The sequence below is a fragment of the Drosophila serrata genome, unplaced genomic scaffold, assembly GCF_035046125.1.
Source record: "Drosophila serrata isolate PLE 108 unplaced genomic scaffold, ASM3504612v1 contig_240, whole genome shotgun sequence".
NCBI classification, from domain to species: Eukaryota; Metazoa; Arthropoda; class Insecta; order Diptera; family Drosophilidae; genus Drosophila; species Drosophila serrata.
Window position 1 is genome coordinate 6,418,197 of NW_028257138.1, and position 26,069 is coordinate 6,444,265.

Consider the following 26,069-nt stretch of genomic DNA (forward strand, 5'->3'; position numbering starts at 1 on the left):
TGCCACCAATCAGGCCTTTGACTTGTTCCATAAAACAGACAAAAGGTGCGGCTGTCTTTATTTGTTTTGGCCTGATTTGCACTCGATAAACCAGGCACACCACATTTTTACACCCTTGCAGGTTATACCAATTTCAGTCATGAATTGAATTGACTTTCCTAAATTTCAAAACTCAGTATGCATATATAACCATTTGAAAACTAACACAGGACAGCTTTCCGAATTGAAATTAATGCATTTTTGGCTTAGTTATGATCAATTTGCATGATCATAAAGAAAACCAAAGTAAGATCTTTCCCGAAAATGGTTTCGTTATTCTCTCATATTTAATATAAATCATTTGTTTAATTTTTATTACGACCAGAGTATAATTTCTAGAAATGGCAATAAAAAAGCTGTTCTTATAAAATGGTAATTTTGCAGCCACTTTGGCTAAAACAAAGTGACGAGTGCCTTTGTCTGGTTAAATTTGCTCTATACTGGAGACATTCCCCTTGAACGATTTCTTTAGGTAATTGGCGGTAATTGCCGGATCCGTGAACACATGCCTCAGCCGGTGAAGTGGTAGTCCCAGGACTCGAGCCAAAAGCGGCTTGCACATGATGCAGAGTCCACTGTCTATTGTGTCACTGCCACCCTTTTGGCGCTCCGTATCGACGAGCTCAAAGGTGATGCCCAAGGCGCAGTTCTTGGGCTTCAAGGTATTCCGCACATCGATCACAGAGAAGGTGAGTATGTCCCTGAAGAGACCCAATTGCTGGACCTCCATAATTGCATTATCTGTGACCAGGAAACAGGCTAGGGAATTGCCGCTCTTTAGATCCCTGAGATTTACGTGGTATAAATTGTCTGCCCGCAGGAAGACGGACAACACCACATCTGTGCAGCTTCGATTCCCAATTGATTCCTTTAGCTGATGCTTGAAGCTGTCCAGAATGGGTAAATTTCTTCCCTGACAGAACTGGCAGGTGCTTAAGTACTTTCTCTCCAGGCTGGAATTGGGCTTGGGCTTGGGTTCTGGTTCGGGCTCGAGTTCCTTCTTCCCCTGTTTCTCGGACAGGCATTTTATGGTAGCTTTAAGGCAATCCAATTCCTGACGAATATCAGTGATTTGTTTTTTCTCAAGGCACTCCACCTTCCGAGTAAGTTCACCCAATTGTTTTAATACATTAGGGCAAGTGGCGCAGGACGTCGATTGAGGGGACGGATCACGTTGTTGGCAGCCTGCAGAGTACACTCGAAGTTTATTCAGGGAATCAACGTGGTGAAAGGAGCTACGGGTGTAGGGTATATAACTCTTTTGTTTCGGGGAGTTTGCAGAATACTGTAGTGAAGATATCGAGCATCTGCTGGTTTTCTTCTTCGGTGGCTCCTCCTTGTCCTCGTTCTTGGTTCCCTCTCCCATTGGCACCACAATTAAGGGTCTCTTGTACTTTTTGCATTTTTTCTTTGAGATTTTCTCCTCGGTAGGAGCTACTGGTACCGGTTTGGCATGATCCGGCTCCGAATATATGATCTCGTTTTGGGCTGTGGAATGATTTGACTCCGAACTTGAACACTTCCTGACACAAACGGGAATGTCCGCTGCCACAGGCTCCGTGAAGGATACACAACTTCCACGCCGTGACGATCGTGAATTGCTTAATGCAGATTTATGGGATTCCAAAATTGGTTTTGTGCAGTATTCCAATTTGTTGTTTTCTGATTTGCAAAGCGTTATCGTATCTGTGCATTGATCTTTGCATTTAGAGCATTCTGGAATTGGGGAGCCACCACCAATGATACGGTTGCGAGGTCTTGGAGAGGATGTGCCTTTTTTGGAAACAATTCTGCGTTGCATAGATTTCATTTTGGGTTTTGAGACTGGAGATTGTTCTGGTTTTTCAACGGCTTTGTCAAGAGTTTTTGGTTGGTTAACATGGAACTGGTAGGTATTTTTTGAGTGCGGTGAAAATTGGTTACTCTTTACCATTTTACCGGATGGTGAAAAAGGCGAAGTCTTGTGTTTTCTGGAGACAAATCCTTGTTTCAAATTACTCGGTCGGGGTTGTATTCCAGGAGATTTGCCTGATTTTTCAGCGGCATCGCTGTGTGTTTCAGTTTTCTCAGCTTGGGAGTTGTCACTAGTTTTAGGTGACTCCAAGGACTCGACTTTCTTTTCGAATTCACCAGCTGCTATACGTCTTTGAGCTTCCAGCATGGATGTGCATATTTTAAAGACGTCTCTTGGTTGCATGGAACTCGGCTCGGAAGTCCTGGTCTTCACCCGTCTGTAGTCTACAAAATATATTTGGATATAAACTTATTGGTAAGGATAATCACAGTGTTATTTATTTACCACAAATTCCACTCAAACTGTGATGACTTTCGCGCCTCTGTAAACTAAGAGGTTTCTTGTGGCCTCTAAAACGCTTTGATTTTGACATTTTCCTAAAGGTTTTCTGTTTCGTGATAACTTTTTTGTTATAAAGAATTTAGCGGACTGTAAGTACTAAACCTACTTTAATTTACAAAGTCTCCCCTGTTAGAGTTCATTTTTAGAGTTTATACTCACATTACGCACAATTAAACATTTTATTTGGACGAAATATGATGGTTTCTAACACAGGAATATTTATAAAATCCAATTAAAAGCCCAACTCAGATCGGCTCTGACTGAAATCCAATGCTTTTTTGCCACAAACATGTGAGTAAGTACAACTTTAGGTTTCGTTATATGTAATAACTTTTATTTTGGCAAACGAAAACCACAAAATATTTAATCTTTAGCTAGATTTTTCGGTTTACAAAATATGTTTACCATTTTCCCTAAAAATGGTTTGTGTTTTTTGTTGTAAAATATGTCTGTATTTTTGTTTCTTTTTGGTTGCTTTTGTGGCTAATGGGTTATGCTTACTTTTACGTACAAATGTTATCATTTTTGGTTTTGTTTTCCTGGAAATTTACACGTGGAAACGTTTGGTTTGGCTTTTCTGGTTTTTAAAAAAGATTAAATGTAATTTACAATTTCAAATGCTCTCGTTAAGCTCCTTTATGTGTATTTATTTATTGTTTTTTAGAGGGGTTTTTAGTATCGTTTATTGAGTGATGATTAAAGGGAAAAATGGTTACGGCTTAGTTATTTGCTCTTTCAGAGCGAAAGTTTGTTTATATTTAATCATTTTTATTTTGGCAACTGTGTGATTATATATATATCTTAAAGATTTGGCAACAAAATCTCTATTAAGATTCAAGGCTCAATCTCAGCAAGGGAAACTAAAGCGAACTCATTAGGAATTTGCACAGACTGCAGGAAAAGTTGAGTAAAACTTTCAATTTGAATAATTATCTTTGCAATCTAGAGTTGAACCTTTTACTTCTTTTAAACGCTATGAGGATTTGTTTAAATATATATATGTATGTATAAATAATCCTATATGCTCTCTTCATAAATATCTCGCCAAGCTAAACAGAAACCCGAACTAAACTTAATCATAAAACTGTTTTAGGTTTTTATATAGCAACGCATTGAACTTAAGAGTTAACCCGACCAAGCAAATCAGACAGAAAAAGTAGTGTCCCCTTGGGGACACGCCTTAAAGCTATACAAAGCACATTGGGGCAAAGGTCATCCTGCGTCATCCTGTTATCCAGCATCCATTATCCGTTATCCTTCATCCGCCCGCAGATTTAGATTCACACAAGGCTTGGACGCAACAGCTGGCATAGAGATACTAAGGCCAGGATCAGGATCAGCGCTGGCTGCAGGACTCCCGCAGAGGCACGAGGCTCTAGGGACAGTGTCCTGTACTTCTCCACCCGGGTCCAGTCACTGAAACCAGCCAGGTTGCGAGACGCGGCCCTCACCAGGTAATCGGTGTCCGGCTCCAGATTGGTAAGCAAGAAGGTTGCACCTGTTAAAAACATTATTTGAGTAAAATAATTATGTTTACAGATTACAACCAACCTTCTTCGAAGGGATAGTCCTTCCTCTTGGCATTGGTCCACTTGCCCGCGTCCGTCTTGAACTCCATTTCGGTCATATACTCGATGCGGAATCCATTGACCTCCATTAGGCCACGCTCCTCCTTGCCGCGCGGTGCACTGAGGACCACATCAAAGGTGTTCGAGTTGTAGCCACGCAGTTTGAAGTTGCTGGGTGCCGGCGGCTTCTCGCCCTGCTCCAGCCGTGTGGTTCTCTCGATGCTGCCCAGACCATTCCAGGCCCGGCACCTATAGTTGTCAAAAGCACTGGCATTTACCACGCGAATGGTGAGCCGGGACCAGTAGTTATCCGTCTCGATGGTGTACAGCTTCTGGTTGCTGTGCAGATGCTTCTGTTTCCGGTGCCACGAGAAGTTGGCCGGTGGCTCTGCCAAAGCCTCGCACAAGATCGTGGCAGTGCCATTAATATAAGCGAACTTCAAGCTCACAAATGGCGATGGTGACCAAATTGGCTTATCTGCAGGATAATACGAATAATTATACTATAAGCTACAGATAAAAAATTCTTTTAAAGGTAGTATAAATCAAATTAAGCAGCACTTTGCCGCTGCTGTAAAGCTGCAACCTCCAGTTGACAGCTGACGGCGCTTAAAGGTATGCTATGGAAATGGAAAAACCATGTCCGCTAACCATAAATCAGAGCGGGTCCAAGTTGTGCCATTAGCTGCATGTGTGCCACGCCCACTTGCCACACACACACACAGACACATCAGTGGCATCCGTAGCATCGGCCGACATTGGAATCCATCAAAAGGCCGCTCACATGCAAGCCCCTGGACTAAACGAATGTAATTTCAGCATTTTTCGTGCTCAAAAACTATTTGCTGCTCACTGTGCCGCATGCTAAGCACAACATACAAATTTTAAACTCCTCTGGACTAACAAAAAAAGGCAACAAAATGGTGCTCAAGTCATTTTGGCAGGACCCTCAAATTAAACACAATGGGATTATACTGGAAACTAACTGAGCTAGTAAAAATAAGTAAATATAAAATGGTGTACATATTTTAAGAAAGAAATTGTTTATAGTAAGTTTTCATCAAAGATAATATATAGTATAAGATATATAAAATGCTTTAGTTTTCTGCTAACGATTTGATTCCCTTTTTTTTACAAGCTTTCCACAAAACCTACTGTTCTATCTCATCATAAAAATTGTTTATTATATTTTCATTGTTTATATATTAAAGTTGTCAAGTAAGCCCTAATAGTTCTTAAATAGTTTCATAAATAGCACATACTATATTTATATTAGATGATTATTTAGGATTAGAAGTAGTACTAAGAATACCTAAGAATGAATTATATTTGTTTGGAATAGTAATTAGTATTAGTTCTAAGAATCCCTATAAATCAATTATATTAGTTTTTTATAAAACTCAATAAATAATAAAAATATATATATGATACATATGAATCAAAGAAACTGCATTTTTAATTTAATTTCCCTTTAAGCATTTCCATCCCACTGTCCCTGCTTTTGTTTGAAAAAGCATAAATAACACTCACGTTCGATTTTCATCAAAACGGTGCGCTCCTGCATATCGGAAGCGATGGAGTTGACTTGGTATGCCCGGCACGCGTACTCGCCGGTGTCATTCTGTGTTACCTTGTTGATGAGCAAACCATCGGCCAGGATGCGGAACTTGGAGTCATCGGCCGCTGCGGATGAATGCCGAGGGGGGGAGATGTGGATGTGGAAAAGGGGCAGTCAGTCAGTTGTCGGTTGGCATTTTCAGCGGGAAATTCGTAGCTCATTACGAGGGGCAACCGGGGCCCCGAGTACTTACCTCCGGCACTGATGGGCTGTCCGTTGAAGTGCCAGGTGACATTCGGTTGGGGCTCGCCTTTCACCTCGCACAGGATGGTGGCCTTGTCGCCCTCCTTAACGGTCATCACGGTGGCATTTTCCGTGAACGTAATTTTCTCTATCGAAGGTGGGGGCAAGAAAACAATGCAATATTAATGACTGAGCGACCCAGGGCGACCCATGGCGATTCCAGCACTTACGGTACACAATCAAATCGAAGGATTTACTATGCAGACCGCCCTCAGCAGCTTCGCAGGTCCAATTGCCCTTGTCGGCCAGTGCGATGTGGGCGAAAACGATTTTCAATTGTTCTGGCGGGAAGACAAAGGGAATGTCGAAAATAAACAAGCGAGCGAACACGACAGGGGGGAGGAAAAATGAAATGAAAATGGAAAATCGAGTATAGAATACATAGAGAAAGGTTAAACGAGGTTCGTAAAACAAAGCGAGCGGCATAAAGAATGCAGGAAATAACTCTGCGTAGGATCCTGACTCACTGATACCCTTTTTAATTGGATTTAGATTAAATTAAGCTGCCTGACGTATTACTACTAAATAATGCCCCTGCAGGGTATTCTACTTTTAGTCAGAATATGATTTGGATAGTATTTAATTATGTTTGCTTTAAGTAAGCTTCTTAAGAAAGTTACTAAGTTACTAACTTGACAAATAATAATAATGACAAAATAATATCTTAAAGGATTCCCCATCATATCCTTACTGCACCTCCTTACTGCTGGGTATCCAGTTACATAAAGAATGTGGTAGGAGAATTGCAATTAATTGCGTTTGTTGTGCTTGTGCCACCCCTGAACCCCTTACCCTTGGTATCTATGGCATCGGTAGTCCCATTCCCATTCCCATTCCCAAACGCATTGATCCTTACCTGGCGATGTTTGCTCAAAGTGAATGCGTCCTTTGTTCTCGCGTATAATTTCGCCTCGCGGCGATTTCCACTGGAGCCTCACATCCGGATTGGGACTCCGGCACTGGACGATGAGCGATTCGTTTGTGTAACGCACCACGCTGTGATCCGCCGGACTCAGCGAAAGGCTCTCATGGTGATTGCCCAAGACGACAGCTGTAATAGCAAAAGAAAAACATACAACAGTCAGTCGTTGTCGAATCCTGTGGGTAATAGCTCGTTAATTGCACGCACTGCAGGATGTGCTTCGAGGAAGTTCTTTTGCTCCTTTATGCTCAGAAATTTGCATACTCGGTGCAGTTTATTTACTTGGCAACTAAAATAGATAGAGGAGCAATTGCTTTCACAGACACACACAAGTCATAACACTAAAGAACATGTCAAAATAACAATTTTTTTTTAGAGAGAGAAGCGTGTCTCTTATTTACTCTTATTTACTTTACTTACTATTAGGAGTATATTCATATCCCTCAAAAGCTGCATTAATAATTTATAAAAGCAGCTTTGAAAACGACTAAAGAGGTTTACCCTGTCACTTTACCACTAATTGAAAAATAGTGTAGCAAGATAAATCTATAAATATATTTATTTACAGCCAGAGGACGACAAATGAATATTTTTCGCAAACAAACTTTGATAAGAAACCGGAAGTGTTTTAATTTATTTTCTGGCATAACTCCGACTGCACGCAATTTATGTGGGCAATTTTTATTCCCTAACCGGCAGCTAACATACAGCAAACTGCACTCAACGGATGGTAAAGGCTTTCACTTCTTGTTTGCTCCTCGGCAAGGCAAGGCGCCTTTGCTCATTGAAATTTATCACAAGAAATTGCAATTTCATTTTGCCAATTCATGTCAATCCGCACGAAAGGGAAAAACGGATGCAAAGACTTGGGGCGAGGCCCGAAACTTGGGAAACTAGAACCGGAGGAGGATACCTCCGCAGCCCTTTGGGTATTCGAGCTCCCTCTATATATCTAGATGGAGAAAATTCTTGCATACTTTTTAATAAAGTTTGTTGCATGCCCAAAGTGGCAACGATGGAATAAAAACAAGAGCCTCTGAAACACAGCACAGCAGCACACAGAATAAAATAAGGCAGGGGATGAGGGACATGATTGCATCGTTCATTTCGTTGGCAAAACTTTTGCGTTGCCTTTTTGCCCAGCGTTGTGCAAATTTTATTGGCAGCAGTATATGGCCATATTGAAATTATACATCTACATAATGAAATACTCTCTATATATATAGATATATACATACATATATACAGGGAGAGGCTGAAGGGGGAACCACAAGTCAGGAGTCATCTAAGTGGAACATTATTAACAATGCAACTCGGGCAGAGATGCTTGGAATAAGGTTTTTTGGCTGTAGAAACTTGGTTCAAATTAATTAGCATACTTGAAAAAGTAGTTTGTGGTGGTGCTGAGATCTATGTTGGGTCTGCTAATTGGAGATTTTTTAAGTTTAAAGTCAAGTTCACATACTGCAAATATTTCATTTATCTTGCAATTATATCTCTGTAAATTCTGACATGATTTCCCCTTTAAAACATCTTCATAAGCGTTAACTTTTGTTTTTTGTTTGAGAGCTTACTGAATATCTTAACGAATCAATGCTGACATCAGCTAGAGTTGCCAAACAATGGGCGACATTACTTTTTATCGCGCTCTTGGCACAACTTACACGCGAATCCTGCCCCCAAATGTGTGCTATATAGTTATGGGAGCAAGCAAATATTTGCATTGTTCAACTTCACCTGCAGACGCCATTGTCTCTGTCTCTGTCTCTGTCTCTGTCTCTGTCTCTGTCTCTGTCTCTGTCTCTGTCTCTGTCTCTGTCACTGTATCTGTCGCTCTCTCTGTCTATGTATCTGTATCTGTCTCTGTTGCGTCTGTCTGTTAAATCGCGAGCGTTGACGGCTTGTCTGAATGGTAAGATGACTGAATGAGGCTTACAGGGGAAGAAAATTGCGATAACGTCTATATTTATTATATTATAATTTCAGTCAGAAGTTTGCAACGCAGTGAAGGAGTCATAACCGATCACAAAAGCGATCTCTTACTATTGTAGAATTTAGTTTTTAGTTTTATGAGAATCAGAAAACTATATTACTGTCAGAGAAATGGTTGTTAAATGTTGAGAATCAGTAAGCATCTTTCAACATAAAGTTTCTATGATCTGAAAGTAACTATTATCAGCAAGTATTTATGATCAGTAAGTATCAATAAACATTAAGTGACTATGAACAGTAATTACAAAGTATGAACAATATCTTTGACCAGTAAGTATCAATGAACATTAAGTATCTACGAACATTAGGTAACTCTGAAGAGTATGTAACTAGAATCTGTAATTAACTATTCTTATTAGGTAACTTTGATCAGTAGTAGTATCTATGACCAGTAAGTATGTATGATCAGTTACTAACTTTGAACACTAATAAACAATGACTTGCAACTTTTGTAACACAACACATTTCTGATACTTGGCCGGCAGCAGTCACTTCGTTCCGGGGATGTTAGAACTAGTTGAGAATCATATGTACAGATGTGCGAGATTTGTTTTGGAACAAATTTAAGCTATTTAAATGAAACTAATGAGTTATTCTTCTATGTAATTTTACTAGTATATAAATCGGAGCATGGCGAATCGGTGGACTATATATAGACGTATATATATCTGTCATAGGAACGGTCGGAAAATTTTCAGAAAAATAATTATAATTTTTCCAGTTTTCAACAGATTTTCATCAAATTAAATACATAGGCATTATACATATTACTAAATTGTTGTGTAAAATTGTATGAAAATCTGACTGCTACATCATATAGCTGCCATACAAACGATTGATAAAAATTGAGGAATATACAAAACGGTGAAAGAAAAAAAAAACAAGCATTACTTTATTGTTTTTATAACATAAATATACATATATAATTTATATTGTATTAATTCCTAGTGATTGAAATTCAATGTATTTTGTATTTAAAAATTTATATAAAAACTCTAAGTTATAGAAAATGTATATAAAAATGTATATAAATAAAACTAAAAAAAAAACCCAAAACTTATTTGAAACATATGTATCATATTTATATTTCTAATCTTAGAGTTGGAGTTACTTCCTGCAGAAGGATCTTTTGAACTTTAAATCTGCAAAATATAATTTTAATTGTATCAAAAAATATCCCATTTGCTGTCAGTGCAGATCCCCTGGCTCCTGTTGCTGCTCCTGTTTTCAACGCCACAGATATCTGAGCCAAAAAAAAAGAAAATAAAGAAAATGCACACGACACAACAGCCGTCATAAAATTTCATGCCCTGACCAAAGTCGCAGCACATGCGAGCTTAATGACAGCGTCACGAAAAATAAAGAAAAAACAAAAATATATATGTATATATATCGCATATATACAAAGGTGTGCTGGAAGGGACAGCGAGAAAGGTAAAAATAAATGTAAAGCAGTGTGCCAAGTGTGAGAAAAACAAACAGTTAGTGGTAAATCGGAAATGGCATTCCCGGAGCCAGCCGCAGGAGCGAAATGAAATTATCTGGCTGTCTGTTGGCTCTTGGCATTGTTCGGCGGCCTTTATAAATGCATTATGCCATGCACTCGTGTGCACAGCGAGTGCAAAAGGGAAAATGTGTGGCGGGAAAGTGCAGTGGATGGGAGTTTTTGGGATGGTTTTCCCATCGTGGGTGGAGCTGTTGAGCGGCAACACGTGCGAGCTGCCAAAAAATGCACCCAAGCATGCAGTCGCGTGGGCGTCGTCCTGTGAACTGACATGCATGTGCTTGTCCTGTCAGGATTTTTCCCTCCCATAATATTATAGTAGTGTTAACCTGGAAATTCCGTTATAAATGGAATTCATTATGTCATGGCATTTTTGTCCTCATTTGTCATTTGCAAAACCACTTTGGTTTTCACGGTTGGTTTTGCCCTATTTCCATTATCCAATAATTGTTTAATTAAAATTAATAAATTCCTAAGAGCAACTGAGGTATTTTCTAAATAATTACATTTAGCTTTGACTAATTTGAACAATGCGGAAGGGGTTTATAAAATATACATAAATGTTATGGGAAAGGAATCTAAGCCTAAAGGATAGCGTAAATTTTATAATAACCTAACTCTTAAATTTTAAGCAATTCCAGACATTTATTTATAATTAAACTATCAAACCGTAATAGCAATTAAAAACTTGTTTAGTTAGTATCCAATAAAAATCCAATTCTTTTAAAATTCATTTCCTTGGCAGCATTAAATATAAAGTTGTGCTAAAAACTTGTGCCACCATTGGACATTTATTGCCGCCTTCCGACGGCTGCCCCTCTGAAATCGTAGCCATTTATTCATTTGTTTTTAAATTATTCAGACAGAATTTTTAATGAAATTTCCCCTTCTTTAAGGCGGCCGTCTGCCTGCAATTCAATTTCCATTAGCTCAGCGAAAAACTTTTTAATTATTTTTCAATGCTTAATGGGGATACTCCGGGGGAAAAAAGGGGCATTGCTTTTTATTTGCCTCGAAATGCTGCAAGTTTTCCTCTCGTTGTGCGACATTTTTGTTTTGCATTTACTCTGGCAAACAAAAAAAAAAAAAGGAAATAAAAATACAGAAAAGTTTGTTATTATTTTTTGGATTTTTGTTTGAGCGCATATTTTTTCCAGTACGCACGCATGGCTCTCAACTTCAATAAAAAAGTTTTAATTTCAGCGAGCAAGGGATGGGAAGGAGGGCACCAATCCTGTGAGCATTAGGGAGTGTTTTAATGTCAGCATAAACGCATATGAAGCGCACTTAACCTGAATTATTCGCGGGCTTTGGCCCAGGCACGCATTTCCCCGACATCGGGGGAAAAGCCCAAAGGAAAATGCGGGCAAATAAAAGCCCTCGACGGCGGAGCATGCAAATAATTGCAGCATTTGTACGAGCTTAACCCATTTCTGTCAGGGCATATTCCTGATACCCAATGGGATATGGCCAGGAAGTTTGTAGGGATACAAAAAGTTATTCTACAGGAAAGTGGTTAACTTTGTGTCAAAAGCCAGACAGAACCGAGGATAATGATCAAGTGGGAACGCCTGGCTGGGCTTTAGGGTTAAAGTATATCCCTGAAATCGAAATACTTGTAAAAATACGGGGGAATATATGAGTGATTTCTGGGTTTAATTAAAGAGTTTACTTTATAGAAAGTCAATAAATTATTAAGATTAAATACAAGCCATTTACTACGCTTTATTTATGTTGTAAATGCTGCTGAGCAATTCTGAAGTTTTTAAATTGAAATAGTTTAAACCTTATAACTTAAGAGAAACGAATAATAATAATAATAAAATATCCTGCCTTTGCAAATCTTTATCAACTAAAGTACAAAAAATACCCAAATAACCTTCACTAATAGCTCTTTTACATAACTTTGCTCACCTGTAAATACCTGCACTCCCCTTTGAATATCCTTGGCATAGTCATAGTCATCAGGTCAAGGAATTTAATACCAGTGGCACACAAAAGCGGCACTCTGGAGCAGCACGTAATGCCAAAACACACATAAATCATCAGAACGTCTCCGCACAAGAATATATTTCCGCTATAAAATGGACGCTTCCGCATTTTCGGCTACTGAACGGGCCACGTTAACGTCTGTGTGTCTGCGTCTTCGGCTTCGTCTTGGCCAGAAGCAGGAAAACAGGAAGTGAGCTTGGTGAGCTCTTTCGAGGTTTGCTTTTCCAGCTGCAACTGTGGCAGCAACGGAAGTTTCAGCAGGTAGGAAAACCTGCTCCTGGAGATGCCTTTTTAATAGTTTTCCAGCTGACACTTGGCCGTGGCAAATTTGTTCGGCAATGGTAGCAGCTCCCTCTCTTAGTCTTGTTTCAGTTTCAGTTTGGCAATTAATTTTTTCCTGCTACCGCCAACGAGTTCATAAATTTCCCATTATGTGGAGTGCCGGCCGGAAAATACATTTATGCGTTTTTAAATGCCTGGCAGCTTATAACTCTCTCAGCTCGGCAGCTCTACTGGTCTTCTGGTCTTCTGGTCTTCTGGCCTTTGAGGAAGCCGGCGCATATAAATTTGCAACTGTCCGGCGATAAGAGCCAAGGCAGGAGGAGCTTCCCCACTGGCCAGTTCCAATTTTCTCTGGGAATTCACTACCGTCCGTGAGTCGTGATTCTTCCCCTTTTCAACTCGTTCATCAACATGGTGCTCTCCTTTGACTTTTGAAACAAAAGTTTGACAAACTTTACTTTCTACTTGGCAAGAGAAACACGATGCTGGATGAGCTGAGGAGGAGCACTCAGTTTAAACTGACGTTGTCGCAAAACTCTTTAAAAGTTAGTGGTACTTAAATATTTTAAACATTATATAGATAAATTTTGCGAACAGTGGATCAGTGTCAGTTGCAATTGGACTTTGTGTCGGAAAAATATAAAATATATGCACGAAGAGTAAATTGGATTCAAGTCAGCTCAGGGAGGATTAGTGAGCAATTTATGCTCTAAAGATTTCCAAACGGAAACTGACATTAAATTTCATAAATAACTAGAAAAGGTTGGCAAAAAATCTACCTATTGTCTTTGTGGCCTTTGTTCTCTGGCCACAGACAGAATAAATCACATCTAAGATTTTTATAAGGAAACAAAACAAGAACTCATAACAAGTTGATAATTTATGTCATTATTCATGTGCCATATCTTAGACCTTTTGCCTTTTGTTATTTTGGTCCACTGTGTTGCCGCCACCTTGAAGCATTTTCACTTTTCTTGAATACATTATTGCCTGGACCGGGCTTAGACCATTTGTTAAGCAAATTTCGCGTAAAGTTGCAACACGACAGGCCTCGCATTAATCATGGAACCCTGGGACAGGCCATCAAATTGCATTAATCGTGGCCTCAAGTGTCGGGGCTAATTATCCCCGGCAATGATGTCATCCTTATCCCCATCCTCTTCCTTAGAACTCGCTCACCCTTATTGGATCGCTTCGCTCTGGCGCACCTCATGAAGTTGTAATTGAAACTGTTGTGTGTGCGCAAATTGCGTATACGCCGTGTGCGACATGTCAGAGGAGACGCGGTGCCTGCTTAACGCTAGAAATAAAAATCAAATTTCTTCCACGCCGTACACCAAAGTTGCTGGCACGCAATTTTTAGTTAAAACTTTGTCTCATGTCGCTGCTAAAAATTAAAATCCAACTGCAGGGGCCAGGAGCAGCACTTGCTGGATTCGAAGCTATAGTTACAGTTCCTGTAGCCGCTGCTGCTACTTCAGTCCTTTGCTAACAACTTTGCTGCTTGCACTTTGTCGTAAAAATAAAGTTTTACACACGCGTACGCGAGTTGCTTTTTCTATTGTATTACTTACTTGATGCCATTGTGTGTCACTGAGCACGTGTGCGTGTGTGTGTGCCACATATACTACATGCCACATTACAGTGGCAAGGAGTACAACTGCGGCTCTCTGAGCTGACTATTTGTCGGTTTTTTTCTTTCGGAGAGATCTTTGCTACAGCTTTTCTTGTAATATTTACCAGTAAGTAAGTATGGTCAGTATCAATGAACATAAAGAAAGTCTCAACAGTAAGTATGTATGATCAATAAATAACTACTCTTATTAAGTAACTATGATCAGTACGTATCTATGACCAGTAATTATGTATGATCAGTTACTAACTTTGAACACTAATAAACAATGACTTGCAACTTTTAAAACACAACACATTTCCCATACGTGGCCGGCAGCAGTCACTTCGTTCCGGAGATGTTAGAACTAGTTGGGAATCATATGCACAGATGTGAGAGATTTGTTTTGGAACAAATTTAAGCTATTTGAATGAAACTATTGAATTATTCTTTTATATAATTTTGCTATTATATAAATCGGATGATGGCGAATCGGTGGACTATATATATACATATTTTAAGAAAAAAAATATAACTTTTTCAGTTTTCAACCGATTTTCATCATATTAATAAAGTAAAAAAATATGGTTAAGAGTTTCCCTAAGAATGTGTTCCCACTTAATTCTCCCTTTTGTTTGCCATCTCCGATGAGATTTTGTGGCGCTGCCTTTAGTGTCTTCATTTTTAGTGTGCTATAAGAAAAACTTGTCAGTTTCTGGATCCACTCGAATTGTTTTTGTTATGCCAACAAATTGCGGGACATTTGTGCGGACAACAAGGGACTTAACCCGGAGGTATGCCAACATAATAAGGAAAAGAAAACGGAATTTCCAATGCATTGTTATTTTTACGGCTTTGCCTTCCCCGGATTCCCAAAAGCCTGAACTGTAGATAAAAGAAGGTGCCATGATGTCAGCCGATTTCGACGCTTTTCTCTTTTCTAATCTCTTACCCATTCCGCTTAGAGACTAGTTAATCTGGCAAATATGTTTATTTGTTCAGACACTAATTTCCAGTAATTTCCTGACGATTATCACCGCCGCCGCCGCTGGGCGCAACCAAAGCAAAGCAACATTGTTGCTAATTTAATTTCCATTTGAGCCAAACACTCGGACCAGCCCACTTCCGTTTGACCAAAGTTTCCTTTGGTAAGTGGAGTAAGTGCTGGAGAAAGAGGAGCTCATGGGCGATTAACCCGCTTAGGAAACTGATCCGCGCCACTTAGCTGCATATTTCATTAGCATGCAGGCGAAGGAGCGCCGCGGTCCTTAATCCTGGCAACAAAAAACAAACAGGCAGCTAGGGTAAGGCGTAATGTTTGCTATAAATTCAGGTGCGTGCATGAGGAGCGCAAATTGTTCTTTCAAGTTTCGCGGAATAGTTGCGGGTGCCGAGGTCCCAAGATACCAAAGCTAAAAAGTCTCCAGCTGACTAGCCCCCATTACAATTTATAACCAACTTCAGTTGTTGCCAGCTACAATTAATGCTCTTTTAATTAAACTCAAGTGCGCATTCGCAATTGCTAAATTACAACCCAAGAAGGAGTAGGAGCAGGAGCTGGTTTTGGAGGAGATGAAGGAGCAGCATCCTGGCATTGGTATTTAAATAGTTTAGTCAAGTTGAGCTCATTTCGGGCGAATGCGGGCTTAAATCGTCTGATAGAGGCTTTCAAGTGGCTTTTATTTTAATGAAATTTCCGCTCAAGCTAAAGAGTTTACCTTCGCTGCACACAGTGCAGAGAGAACTAATAAATAAGCAAGTTAAGTGACTGTCTCAAGCTTAGATTAGTTATTATTTATTTACTTTAATGTTGAGTTAGTCTGAAAAGAATTTAACCATTAACAAATTCTTCTCTCTCTTCTCTGGCATCTTTTAATTCCCTCAAAAATCCAACACACACCTTTACCCAGGAACATTGTCTCACTGTGAGGACTTTGTTACTCCATTAATTTATGCTGTAAACTATTAGAATCTCAACCAAAACAGGATGCTGCTACTATATGGCACATATATAGACATAACACACTCTAAGCTTTTAACGGCATGTGCGCACACGGTGTGTGTTATGAGCAGCTAAAGCCAACATAAAGAGTGAAACAAATTGAATTTTTCATGGCAACAACCGCACACTTAACAAGTTTTTGTGCAGCGCGGTGGTAGCTGCTAGCTGGAAAACTGGAAAATGGAGTGGCGGGGTAGAGTCTGGGAACATATTGAAAAATGCGACAATATTTCCCACCGGCAATAAGGTGTGCTGTGGGAGTGTGGGGTTTTTAGTTAGGCATTTAAGCCGCAGACTGAGAGCGGATGAGCGAAGTGAAATATTGTTGCGGGTGCGGAGATTGTGCTCGCCATAAGATCCTTTAATTTGCGACCCAGAGCGCAGCAGGATATACCTTCCCTCTCGTATATATATATGTGATATATATAGCGAAAAATAATAAAAAGAGTACCTTTGATGGCTTCGGGGTTCATTTGCGGGCTCTGTCGGCACTTAAGCTGCAGCTAATTATGCCGCCGTAATGAGTGCATTTATTACCAGGTGAGTGGAAAGAGAGAGAGCTATTAAAAATGATTTAACGGAACGAAAAATCTCTTTAATTATGCAAAAAAACGAAGCTTTTAAATTTCATATTTTATAATGGAAGTTGGTCTGTGATTAAATTACAGTTGATATTCGTTTATTGATATTGATGGGCCAAAAAGATTATTGAAGCTTAAGGACTGGCAGCCATAATACTGCTGAAAGGGATAATTAATAAAAATCCTTTTTAAATATTAACTCAAGTTGTTGAGGAATTAATCGGTCGTTAATTATTACTTCTTTACTTGTTATTATTTTGCATATTATCGTACCTAGTTTACTGAACATAATTGTCTTGTTTACAACTTAAGCTTTAAGCTCACACTCATAGCCAAAATGCAGTATATGTGCATGACTATTGGGACATCACGCGATCTTATTTTTCTTCCGCACGTTTCTATATCTTCGCCAGTTAGATCTAGTTGGAATTTACCCGCAACCGCTCGCTTATCGCACCCGCTTATAAAACTTATTCTAAGACGCTTCATGAATTAATAAACATAAAACACCTAAGACAAAAATAATACAGTTCACTGCATTTATAAACATAACAAAATTTGGTCCGTTCGAGTAGCCGGATAACCGCGATTGCTTTTGTGTTTATTTTCGTGAATAATATATCACAGATAAAGACTTTTCTTCGTAATGAACCCAATAATGCATCGGACGATTCAACAACGTGGTGCCTGCAAGGGGCAAATAACTCGCACCCTTAACAGCGCTACAGAGTTTTCACAGAGATGTGATAATGTGGAAACTCTGCAGGTGAAGCTGAATCGTTTAGTAGCAACTTTCGACCACTTTATGGAGCTCTCCGAGGACTTAGTAGCATTCAACATAGAGGAGGGATATGAAGACCCTGGCTTGGATATACCCGAATATGAAGACAAGTTCTACAGCGCGCACGCTATTTTTAGTAAAGCCATAAAGGAGATGGGAGGGCAAGATTATGGCCAAGACCAGTCTAACATTTTGCTCTCAAGTACAGTGGAACGTCTATTCGAGGGACAAAACCATCTATTGGAACAAATTCATTCCTCATCGGGAGCAACTGACTTAAGGTTTGAGAAAATTCGGATTCCCACATTTTCTGGAAAATACGAGGATTGGAGCCAGTTTAGTGATCTGTTTCTAAGCTCAGTAGACAATAACAACAAGCTTTCCAAGTGCCAAAAGTTTCATTATCTGAAATCATATTTGGATGGAGAAGCTCTGTCCCTAATTAAACATATTGCCGTTTGTAATGATAATTACCAAGACGCATGGGAGAAATTGGAAAATCGTTATAACAAGAAAACGCTCATCGCTCGAACGTTTGTTCAGAAGTTTCTGTCGTTGCCTACCGCTACCAATTCGAATATCGCTGAGTTACGTAATGTAATTGACTCTGCCGACGAATGTATTCGTGGCCTACACGCGCTGAACTGCGACAGCCGCGATGTATGGCTAATTCATATTTTGCTCTCAAAATTAAGTCCTGAAATCAAACAGGCTTGGGCCAACTGTAATATGTCAGTCAAAGAAGAGGTCACCATAAATGATTTATTTAGTTTCCTTTTTGCTCATTGTGATACTTTGGAGTCTTGTCAGGAGTTACACGTAATACAACCGTCAAGACCAGCCCAGAGTAAACGCCGCCAAGTCGCCTATCATGCAAGTGGATCAAATCAGCAGTCCCGCGAATGTATTTATTGTCAAGGTCAGCACAACATATATGCATGTGCTGAATTCAAAGCTCTAGATGTACTAGACCGCCGCACCTTCGCCAGGGATACTAAGCTATGTTTTAATTGCCTGAGTCGATCTCATCAAGTCCGGGATTGTAACTCATCGAACACTTGTCGTCAGTGCAATGCTAAGCACCACACTTTAGTTCATCCGATTGAGTCACGATCGGTTCCTTCGGCTCCTGCTCATCTGTCTACTGCTGAATTCAATACGATTGATCAAGTTGCTGATACTGCCGCTGTTAGTCATCACACTCTGGAGAGGGCTAACAATCAAACCATACTGCCAACTATTCTGGCCAATGTAATCGACACATGGGGCAACAGGACCACATGTCGGTTATTGCTCGATACTGGATCGACAATAACTATGGTAGCCGAGTCGTTCATCCAAAGGATAGGAATTTCACGCACGCATGCTCGCATCTCAGTGGCTGGATTAGGTGCTAACCCGGCTGGTGTTAGCCGAGGCCGTGCCAGCTTTACCCTGCTCTCAAGAACCACTACTGCAACCCTGGAGATCTCTGGTCTAATTATGAGTTCTCTGACTTCTTTGATTCCAGGTCAACAGGTTAAGACCAGCTCTCCTATTTGGAAAACGATTTGCAGTCTTCCATTGGCTGATCCAACGTTTGGAGCTCCGGGAAAAATCGACGTTATTCTGGGCGCTGATCAACTGTGGAGCATATATACTGGAAATCGTCGAGAGTTTGGTATTGAATACCCCATCGCACTACAAACTAATTTTGGTTGGGTTATTACAGGCAGCTTCAACGATTGCACCGAATCATGGACGCACGCACAAGCCCACCACGCATACGAAGATTTGGATTCGTTAGTTCGATCATTCATGGATATGGAACAAGTTCATCCAAGTAAAGCAACGATAGACTCCAGTGATCCTGCAGAACAACACTTTCTGGCAACGCATGCTCGCAGAGATGATGGTGTATACATTGTTCAGTACCCATTTAAGGAGCCCATTACGCCAATTGGATCAACGTTGCCACAGGCTTTAAACCGCTTCGCCGCTTTAGAGCGGAAATTTCGGAAATTCCCTGGACTTAAACAACAATACGTAGAATTTATGGATGACTATTTGAAAAGAGGACACATGGAATTGATACCTGCAGCTGCAGCGGCTGAGGATTCAGCACATTGCAACTATTTGGCGCACCACGCAGTGTTTAAACCAGATAGTACTACCACACGTTGCCGAGTGGTATTTGACGGCTCAGGAAAGGATTCCACTGGTCAATCGCTCAATTCGCGGCTTCACATAGGCCCACCTATTCAAAGGGATTTAATTGGAGTATGTCTTCGCTTACGTCAGCATCTTTATGTTTTTTGCGCTGACATCGAAAAGATGTTCAGAGGAATTTTGGTCTCAGACGAGCATACGCAATACCAACGTATAGTTTGGAGGAAGGAGGAGAACGCCCCACTGGATCATTATCGACTGCTGACCGTCACATACGGATTAGCTTCATCGCCGTTCTTAGCCGTCAGGGTTCTTAAGCAGCTTGCGATCGACTATGCAGATTTGTATCCGAACGCTGCAGTCATTCTTAACAGAGACGCTTACGTTGATGATATTCCTACTGGATGCGATAAAATTAAGGATCTCATTGCACTCAAAGATGAACTAATTCTACTTCTGAGCGAAGCTCAATTTAAACTTCGAAAGTGGAGCTCAAACTGTTCCGCACTCTTAAAGTCATTGCCACAGGAGAATTGTGAGTATCCTCCTGACGCTTTCGAGCAGGAAACTTCTGATCGAGTTATTAAAGTTTTGGGACTATACTGGAAACCAAGAACTGACTATATCTCCTTCAAGTTAGAAACCCCTAGAATCACAACAACTTTAACCAAACGCACTTTGCTTTCTGAATTAGCCAAGATCTACGATCCGCTGGGTTTGATTGCGCCCACAACTGTGTTGTTGAAGATTCTCTTTCAAGATAGCTGGCTGAGTTCTGTCGAATGGAATGAGATATTGCCTTCGCAATTATGCACACGGTGGCAACAGTTCGTATTTCAAATGCACGTATTGGAAACTTGTCGAGTGCCTCGTTACATAGCAGCGCCACACCAATCAATTGAACTGCATGGATTTGCAGATGCCTCTTCTCAGGCATATGCAGCCGTCATCTATAGTCGCGTCGAGGTCAATAATGGATATGCAGTGAAGCTGATAATGGCAAAAACTCGCGTGGCTCCTATTAAGCCTATTTCCATTCCTCGACTTGAGCTAAACGCAGCCCACTTACTCTCGAAATTGATTTCACTGGTTAAGCAATCACTAACTATTCCTATTTCCAGAATCAATTGTTGGTCAGACTCTGAAATAGTCTTACATTGGCTATCATCATCTCCACGGACTTGGAACACATATGTTTGCAATCGCACTGCTGAGATTCTGGAGGCATGTCCACGAAGCTGCTGGCAGCATATTAGAAGTGGTGATAATCCAGCTGACTGCGCATCGCGAGGACTATTTCCAAAGGACCTCGTTGATCATAACATCTGGTGGAATGGACCAGCTTGGTTATCTCAGTCACGTTCAACTTGGCCACCCGTTAAGGCCAAGTTTGTTTTGTCGACAGAAGAACAGGCATGCTTAGAGGTAAAGGCCGAGCCAAAGGTTAATCTACACATTTCCGATGACGGAAATGAGCTTACCTGTATGATCAACAAAGCCTCCTCATGGTCTCGCTTATTGAGGACTCTAAGCTATTGCATTCGTTTCGTCCATCGTCTTCGTAGAAGGACTCAACTTTCGGTGTTCCTGTCGGCGTGGGAACTTCAATACGCACGATCTAGAATATTCACCCACGTCCAGAAGGAGTTTTTTAAAATGGAATACAAGCAGTTAAGCACCGAACAGCCATTGTCAAAGAAATCTAAGTTGATTCGATACAACCCCTTTATAGACGAGCAGAACGTAATGCGTGTTGGTGGTCGCATAGACAATTCTATAGCTAATTATGATGCAAAACATCCCATAATTCTGCCTAAGGAATCTCCCATTGCTGCTCTACTTGTTCGATATCAACATGCTGTCTCGCTACACGCTGGAGTAGAATACACTTTTCACAGTTTACGACAACGATATTGGATTCTAGGAGCCCGAAACCTCGTCCGCAAAACCATATTTAATTGCAGAACTTGCTTCATGCAGCGAAGACACACGAGTTCTCAACTTATGGCTGATTTGCCCAACTTCCGAGTTCAACCCGCCCGTTGTTTTCTTCACACTGGTTTGGATTATGCTGGACCTGTAACAATCAAAGTATCTACAGGTCGGACACCAAGATTTGGAAAGGCTTGGTTTGCAATTTTCGTTTGTCTATGTACAAAAGCGATACACATTGAATTGGTCAGTGATTTGACAACATCCGCTTTTATAGCCGCCTTTAAACGATTTTGGGCTCGACGTGGGCCAATATCAGATTTATATTCGGACAATGGCACTACGTTTCATGGGGCTAAACGAGAATTAGATGAGATGCAACGGATCGTAATTGCCCAAAGTCAAAATGAAGAGATTTCAAGCTTCTTCTCGACTCATGAAATTAATTGACATTTCATCCCGCCTTCTGCACCCCATTTTGGAGGGATTTGGGAAACTGGAGTGCGATCTATAAAGATGCACCTAAAACGAGTTACTGGCAGCAGTGCATTAACATTCGAGGAATATTCGACCCTGTTAATTCAGATAGAAGGACTTCTGAATTCTCGTCCTTTGTGCGCACCCAGCGATCACAGCCTTAACCCGCTAACTCCTTCTCATTTTCTAACAGGTCAGCCTCTTACTTCGGTACCGGAGCCATCTTTCCTGGATGCACACATTGACAGACTGCAGCGCTGGAGACAATTGCAGGCCAAGGTTCAAGGGTTCTGGAAACGCTGGAACTTAGAGTATCTCAGCACTCTTCAAACTCGCACGAAATGGCAACAAGATGCTCCAAATGTTGCATTGGACACCCTTGTGGTTTTAAAGGAGCCGAATCAGCCGCCAAGCAAGTGGCTGTTGGGAAGAGTTATTGAGGTTCATCCTGGCCAGGATCAGAGGGTTCGTGTGGCCACAGTTAAAACTGCCAAAGGAATTTACAAGCGCCCCATTACAAAAATTTCTGTGCTTCCTTTGAACTGAACCGTCGTTCAGGGGGGCCGGTATGTTGAGGAATTAATCGGTCGTTAATTATTACTTCTTTACTTGTTATTATTTTGCATATTATCGTACCTAGTTTACTGAACATAATTGTCTTGTTTACAACTTAAGCTTTAAGCTCACACTCATAGCCAAAATGCAGTATATGTGCATGAGTATTGGGACATCACGCGATCTTATTTTTCTTCCGCACGTTTCTATATCTTCGCCAGTTAGATCTAGTTGGAATTTACCCGCAACCGCTCGCTTATCGCACCCGCTTATAAAACTTATTCTAAGACGCTTCATGAATTAATAAACATAAAACACCTAAGACAAAAATAATACAGTTCACTGCATTTATAAACACAAGTTAATCTGAATGGTAGAGAGTATTCTACGGAAAGACCTTATTGTAAATTCACAAAACACTTCAACTATTTATCAGGTATCCAGCGTAGATTGCTTTCCCATTTTACCTGATTCTCGGTGCCTGCCATTAGGACTTCTCCGTGTAATGCAATGTAAATGTTGCAAGGATGTTCGTTCGCTTTCCTCTGATTTACAGCGTGAATGGCATGACTTTGCGAAATAAACTGCTACCAATTCGTCTTGATCAGGGTCTCTGATTTGAAAATGCAAATGCAAATGCACACACACCGAGCACTCTCTCAATCATTCCTGGCCCAAAGGATGTGCTGCAGTTGCATTAAAGGCGAGTCGCCTGTCGCTCATTTCAAATCGAGCAAACAAATGCACACAAATTCACATCTCATCACCGAGCGGCACGACCTTTTTCGTGTATTCCCAGGCTTGTGGTCCTTTTGTATCCTGGATTCCTTTTTTTTTGTGAGGGGGGGAAGTGGATCTGGATCGGGGGCCCATATGTCTTGCGCGTTGTGGGCGAGGGACTTAAGTAATTCATTACTTTAGTCATGCATTGTCATGCATGTTTGCCACGCTTTCCTTTCGTTTCGTTTCGTTTCGCTCCGGTCCCTGGCATTGCATTTTTATGGGATATATCCTGGCTGGCAGGTCGCTCCGCTTGGGCGCTGCATGTCAAGCCCGGAGCTCACTGAACGCTGGCTGCTGTTGCAATTTGTATGCAAAATTGTTTTACAAATTGAGCAAGAAAGATGGCGTAAGCAGAAAGCACGCTTCCGGCCCCTCACTCACACACACACACGTGACACTCCTGACAAAAGGAAGTGCATGCAAACAAGACAGCCATAGACAGTTGCATTTCACTTTTCCATGCTGCTTTTCTATAAATTTTTAAACGGCCACACGACTTTCCCCAGCTCCAGAACTCCAGGTGACACAGACAGTCCTTAAATAAGCAAGCTGCTGTGGCATCCAACCCTCCTCCGACAGTTGTGACAATATTTACATAATTAATTGAGTTTATTTTTAATTTATGCCAAACAAAAGCCAACTGATTATGGCACAGAGAGAGAGAGAGACTTTCATATCGCACTCATTACACGGCGAACGAAGATTAATTACAATTTAACGCTGGGCCCCGCGGCAGCCGAGATGGTAACTTTGATGCATTGTTTTCGTTACGCAATCTACACCGCGTAATCTCCGAGTGTCCTTCACCGTCGACCCTGGGCTATTTTTACAAGTTTTTATTCTCGGCTTTCGCTGAGGGGACGAACTTTGTAAGCCTCCTGCTGCTGCTGCTGCTGATCCACTTCAACTTGTAGTACCAGGTGTTGGCATTTACAGGAAATACAAGCAAAGGTAAGTCCCTTAGAGCAGCAGCAGGAAAGAGGAGGAAAAAGTTTGACGAAGGCAAGCGCCGGAAAGTATGCAGCAGCGTTTTATTGTTATTCTTAAATCTCTTGCAGGTATCACGCATACGCCGCGTGGGCAGGCTCTCAGGGAATCTGATCTAAGCCCGTGTTTAAGGTTCGCATTTTCTTATTACTTGGGTTTAAGTGTAAAATTTACTTATAGGGGCTTTTAAGTAAAACTTTCACTTACAAATTGGATGTAAAATAAAAGATCTCTTGAGGAAATTACAATTAATAATCCAGGGTATTCTAATTACAGTCAAAAGCCTAAAACTTAGTGAAGGAATCATTTTCAACCCTATAAATCATATATATTCTTGATCAGCATTAAAAGCTGAATCGATCTAGCTATGTCCGGGTAAATTATATTTTTTTCCAAAAAATTTCCAAATTTTTAAGGTTTAAAATTGTCAAAAATTGTCAACAAAATTTTAATATTTAAAATTTTTCAATTGAGTATGCAGATTTGTTAACATTATAAAAACTAGCACATAACAGCTTTCCGAATTGAAATTAATTCATTTTTGACTAAGTTATGATTATAGAAAAACTTTGAATTAACCAAAAAAAATGTACATATAAAAATATAAATTTATTATACCTAAACTAAGCATAATTGAGGTTTTCTTGAAGGTATACAAAGTCGAAGACGCCAATGAATGCATAAAGTAAAATATACTTATATTTAAAAAATTTAAATCTTAATCACTAAAGAACAATATATTGGACAAATGATCCTGTGGCTAACTAAACTTCGGCCTCTCTAAAATATCTCAATTCCTTATTCCATTTCCATTCTTTATTTATTGTTTACCCAAACTATTTTGCATAATCTTTGCTCAAATTTATTTATACAGCTTTTGTAGTCAACAAAAAAGTGAATGCTGGCTAAAGTAAGCTAGATAATTGAGGTCAAGAAGAAGCGACAATATCATCTTTCCAAAGTTCATTTACAAAATAGCACAAAAGCAATGGATTGCGGCCAGGCTTTGCGGTCACTTGGTTCATATTATAATTAAAATATAAATATGGCCGAGACGAATACATATTTACGTAGCTCTCGCCCGGCAATTTAAGTATTCAAATATTGACAAAAGTCTTGCTCCTGAAGGCTTGGAGACTTGAGGGGAAAACTTTGGCAAGTTTTATCAGCAGTGTCGCAGCAATTTGTGAGAGACGGCGAGCTGGGCCACTTTTCGAATTCCAATTGTTCGATGCTGGGAGTGGAGACCCGCATGTTCTTCATTTGTTTGTTGGCCAAAGTCCACTCGACGACAACTGGCAAGAGCCGAAAGGGGAGCTAGGAGGAGAATCTGGTCTATTGAGCGAACTTTTCCCAAAAGTGGAATTGCATTTGCTTTGCTTGAAAAACTATTATAACTTTGGTCGCCGCTGCTGCTGCTGCTGCTGCCACACCATGCAAGAGTTTCAGTTCATCCAACTATGAAAGTACTTTATGTGAGCTAACAAAAATATTTCTTTTATTGAGTTTCACCATCCTGAGTCTGAGTCTGAGCCTGAGCCTCAGCCTCAGTCCCAAGTCCCAAGCCCCAAGTCCTCGATTTTAGGCTGAGTGGATCCCTCCACAGGCAGAAGCGCCTGCAAACTTTTGTTCTCAAAGCGCTGTTGCAGAAGAAGGCCAAGTCCCCCAGCTTGCCACCAAGTGCCATTGTTGGCC

The 26,069-nt window shown here is 40.5% G+C and overlaps 2 protein-coding genes across 3 annotated transcripts in view; both read right to left on the bottom strand.

Moving 5' to 3' along the window:
• Positions 1 to 325: 325 nt before the first annotated feature.
• LOC110179163 (uncharacterized) lies at positions 326 to 2,527 on the bottom strand. Its single transcript, XM_020946557.2, has 2 exons — positions 2,339 to 2,527; positions 326 to 2,277 (listed from the first exon to the last, which is right to left on the bottom strand). Exons 1-2 carry the CDS (start codon positions 2,424 to 2,426, stop codon positions 464 to 466), a joined length of 1,902 nt encoding a protein of 633 aa, XP_020802216.2. The 5' UTR covers positions 2,427 to 2,527; the 3' UTR covers positions 326 to 463.
• A 180-nt stretch (positions 2,528 to 2,707) lies between these two features.
• fipi (factor of interpulse interval) overlaps positions 2,708 to 26,069 on the bottom strand; it is a 79,067-nt gene continuing 55,705 nt past the window's right edge. For both annotated transcript variants that reach the window (XM_020946558.2, XM_086830923.1), the window contains exons 3-8: positions 6,681 to 6,875; positions 5,995 to 6,105; positions 5,775 to 5,912; positions 5,494 to 5,646; positions 3,947 to 4,441; positions 2,708 to 3,893 (exon numbers count right to left, since the gene is read on the bottom strand). In XM_020946558.2, coding sequence (XP_020802217.2) covers positions 3,676 to 3,893; positions 3,947 to 4,441; positions 5,494 to 5,646; positions 5,775 to 5,912; positions 5,995 to 6,105; positions 6,681 to 6,875 — 1,310 coding nt within the window. In that variant the 3' untranslated portion in view covers positions 2,708 to 3,675. The remainder of the gene's footprint in view (positions 3,894 to 3,946; positions 4,442 to 5,493; positions 5,647 to 5,774; positions 5,913 to 5,994; positions 6,106 to 6,680; positions 6,876 to 26,069) is intronic.

What these genes read in the sequence shown, in the direction of transcription:
- LOC110179163 (XM_020946557.2), bottom strand. Translation starts at nt 2,426, where the DNA reads ATGTCAAAATCAAAGCGTTTTAGAGGCCACAAGAAACCTCTTAGTTTA. An exon ending in CAGTTTGAGTGGAATTTGTG is followed by an intron (nt 2,278 to 2,338) that starts GTAAATAAATAA and finishes TATATTTTGTAG; the next exon opens with ACTACAGACGGGTGAAGACC.